The sequence below is a fragment of the Etheostoma cragini genome, chromosome 2 (genome assembly GCF_013103735.1).
Source record: "Etheostoma cragini isolate CJK2018 chromosome 2, CSU_Ecrag_1.0, whole genome shotgun sequence".
NCBI lineage: Eukaryota > Metazoa > Chordata > Actinopteri > Perciformes > Percidae > Etheostoma > Etheostoma cragini.
Genome location: NC_048408.1, coordinates 22,980,742 through 22,984,117, shown reverse-complemented (window position 1 = coordinate 22,984,117; position 3,376 = coordinate 22,980,742). Strand labels below are relative to the sequence as shown.

At 40.8% G+C, this 3,376-nt stretch overlaps 1 protein-coding gene across 4 annotated transcripts in view; it reads left to right on the top strand.

The window, feature by feature from the left end:
* Positions 1 to 3,376, top strand: part of LOC117958872 (transportin-2) — a 13,074-nt gene that overhangs the window by 6,208 nt on the left and 3,490 nt on the right. For 2 of the 4 annotated variants that reach the window (XM_034895579.1, XM_034895561.1), the window contains exons 17-22: positions 756 to 843; positions 968 to 1,066; positions 1,153 to 1,248; positions 1,504 to 1,579; positions 2,011 to 2,110; positions 2,225 to 2,299. In XM_034895579.1, the coding sequence (XP_034751470.1) occupies positions 756 to 843; positions 968 to 1,066; positions 1,153 to 1,248; positions 1,504 to 1,579; positions 2,011 to 2,110; positions 2,225 to 2,299 (534 nt within the window). Of the gene's footprint in view, positions 1 to 749; positions 844 to 967; positions 1,067 to 1,152; positions 1,249 to 1,503; positions 1,580 to 2,010; positions 2,111 to 2,224; positions 2,300 to 3,376 lie in introns of all 4 variants that reach the window. The other 2 variants (XM_034895569.1, XM_034895553.1) reach the window with 1 other exon arrangement.

Here is a 3,376-nt window from a genome sequence, read left to right as displayed (position 1 = left end):
ATTTTTAATAATTTTGTCGCCAATAAGTTTAGTTGAAACATTCTTTCACTCTGTCGTTACATTCATGTGGTGCATGAATGTAACGACAACAACGTCCGCTTTTGTATAATGTGACTTCCACTGCAAAGTCAAACGTGTTCCCACTGTATTTTTTATTTTTTTGCAAGTGTGGGACTGTCAATAAACAGTGTTCAGTAGCTATCTATCTGTGCCTGCCAAATGCATGTGAGCAGAGTGGAGGGTCCAGAATTTCCCTTCCTCCTGACGGAGCTGTTCATCCCCACACTGTGTTGTATTTATAGGATGAGCGGCACCTGCTCTCCCTCAGAGCCACCAGTGCCTGGGGCTCCTCACTGTGCGGTACAAAAAAAAAATCAATACCGAGAACAACTACATTGTGAATTTGGCTGTAAATTTGTATGAATACGCAGTATTTGTGATTAAAGAGGGGAGCTAAACAGAATTTGAATGGGCATTCTCCCTCTCGCTCTCCCTTGCTTTTATCTCTACAAACGCGAAAAAAACTAGTTTTGCGGAGTGAAGACAAAGTCTGAAACAGATGAAGTACGTAATTCAAAATTGCCTTAAAAATTAGTGGAAATGTTTTATATGGTGAAAACATGAATGCATTTGAGATTTTAAAATGTTAATCCTGTGTCAATATTCTGTTGGTCAGGTGCCACTTGAAAATTCTTCCACTCTGTTAACGATGTGTGTTCACATTTGTCTTTGTCTCTCTGTCGCTTCTGTCCCAGGATACGATGCCTGAAGTAAGACAGAGTTCATTTGCTCTACTGGGTGACTTGACCAAGGCTTGCTTCCCTCACGTTAAACCGTGTATTGGTAATTATCTCACTCCCTCCCACTCAGTCGCATACAGAATGTTCCATCATCCTCTATTTTTTCATCCTCTATTTGATTGTTTGTGAAGATAATAATTTTTTCTTCATGTGTGCGTTTGCTGCAGCTGAATTCATGCCAATCCTTGGGACAAATCTCAACCCAGAGTTCATCTCTGTCTGCAACAATGCAACTTGGGCCATAGGAGAGATCTGTATGCAGATGGGTAAGTTGGGAGTAACTTTTTTTCTATGTGATACTGTTAATTGCAGTTTTTACTGCATATGAGATGCAATGTGTGTCTCTTACCAGGAGTGGAGATGCAGCCGTACATCTCAATGGTCCTGAACCAGCTGGTTGAGATTATTAATCGACCCAACACCCCCAAGACCCTGCTGGAAAACACCGGTACATGCGTGTTTTTAATACTTTTTTTTTTTTTATAGAGAACAGATAGATTTTATAGTTATGTGTTCAAATGCTAAAAATCTGAGCAGAGAAGTGAAGCGAGTGCAGTTCGTGTCATGATTCGACACACGCACTCTTCTAAAAGCATTACTGATTTCTCTCTCTCTCTCTCTCTCTCTCTCTCTCTCTCTCTCTCTCTCTCTCTCTCTCTCTCTCTCTCTCCCTCCCCCTCCCTCCCTCCCTCCCTCCCTCCAGCAATCACCATCGGGCGACTGGGGTACGTGTGTCCTCAGGAGGTCGCGCCCATGCTGCCGCAGTTTATCCGGCCCTGGTGAGACTTTTTAATCCCTTTTATTTTGAGAGATAATTTCCAATCTCTTTTCTTGACTCTGTATTTTTATCCCTATTACTTATCACTCTATTCTTATTTTTTTTTCCATTTTGACACCTCACCTGTCTGTGTGATCACACTGCTGCAATCACAGCGTTACAAAGGCTGCAGTGTTGACATTTTTTAAACAAAATGATTGGAATCTGCAAGCAGTCAGAATAAAACACCATCAGTTGTCTCAAGCTTAGTAAAAAGACAAAATGTCAGGAGGATGACGACAGGCTGTTACCAATTTATATATATTTATATTTCTGCACTTATATTTTATAACTGTTCTGTCGTAGACGAGATAAGAGAGTAGAATTCTCAGTAGTGACAGCATCATCAGGTTTAACAGCTTCTAATTGGTCAATGATAATTGCGTGCCGCAGGTGTACGTCTCTGCGGAACATCAGAGACAACGAGGAAAAAGACTCTGCCTTCCGTGGGATTTGCATGATGATTGGTGTGAACCCTGGAGGCGTGGTGCAGGTGAGACATTGGAGGCAGTTAGTTATGGCTTTCACAGTCTGCACTCAGCTTTAAACCCACAGGGGTTGTCGAGATTGATAAAACCGTCTCACCTCTTCCTCTGTGTTTCTTCAGGACTTCATCTTCTTCTGTGACGCAGTGGCCTCCTGGGTGAATCCTAAGGACGATTTGAGAGACATGTTCTATAAGGTGAGGGGCGACACGCAATATTGTGTCGATCAGTGGTAGAAACAGAGTCCAGGTCATATTGTAGAACAAGTTTGTTTTTCCACAACCATTCCCCATGACATCATCACACTCTTCACGCTCCTCTTCCTCTGCTGCGTGAGTCACTGTGGGGTGTAGAGGTGTGTTCATCTCAGCAACAAGAAAACTGTTTTGTTCTGCAGAGAAATTAAGTGAACACGCTCCCCCTCAGGAGCTTACCACATAAAGGCTAAAATGTTCTGCCTGCAAATTCAATGCAAAATCCACTGATGCATGTATTTACACAAATCGAGAACCTCTGTAATACTTGGTGTTCCTTTTAAAGGTATTTAATCAGTGTGTTGACAGCAGAGTGAGTCCATAGTAGGCCAAATTAACCTGGTGATCAATTCTGTTCTATTTATCTTTCAGTACCCAATTTTTGTTTGAATAGAAAGGGACTTTCACCTAGCAAGGACAATACATTGTGTACAACTACTCTTCTCCTGCTGCTCTGTGATAATGAGGCTCGCTCCGGCTTGGTTGGAGCAGCTAGTCCTCGTTGGCTGCTTATTGACTCAATCAGCATTTTCAAAGATTTTTATTTTGGGCATTTTTTAGGCCTTTATTTGACAGGACTGAATGACATTAAAGGGGAGAGAGGGATGAATGACATGCATTAAAGGGCCGCAGACCGGAATTAAACCCTGTCCGCTGCGTCGAGGAGTAAACCTCTATTTGGGCGCCCGCTCTACCAACTGAGCTATTGATTGATTGATTGATTGATTGATTGATTATTTAATTTTCACTACAAAAACATTAAGACAGTATTATATATTACACAAAAAGATGTGACGGATGATTGCCGAAAAACCCTCCAAGGGGCTTAATAAGTGGCGATCACCATAAAAACGATATCATTTAACAATTTAAAAAACAATTTATGTTATTATGTAAAAACTAAACTAAACCAAACAAACAATAAAAAAAAAACAAAAAAAAAAAACACATTTAATTTGTATGAAACAACTTAAAAATAGATTTAGAGCATAAACCCAAATGGAAAATTCAGAGAACTTA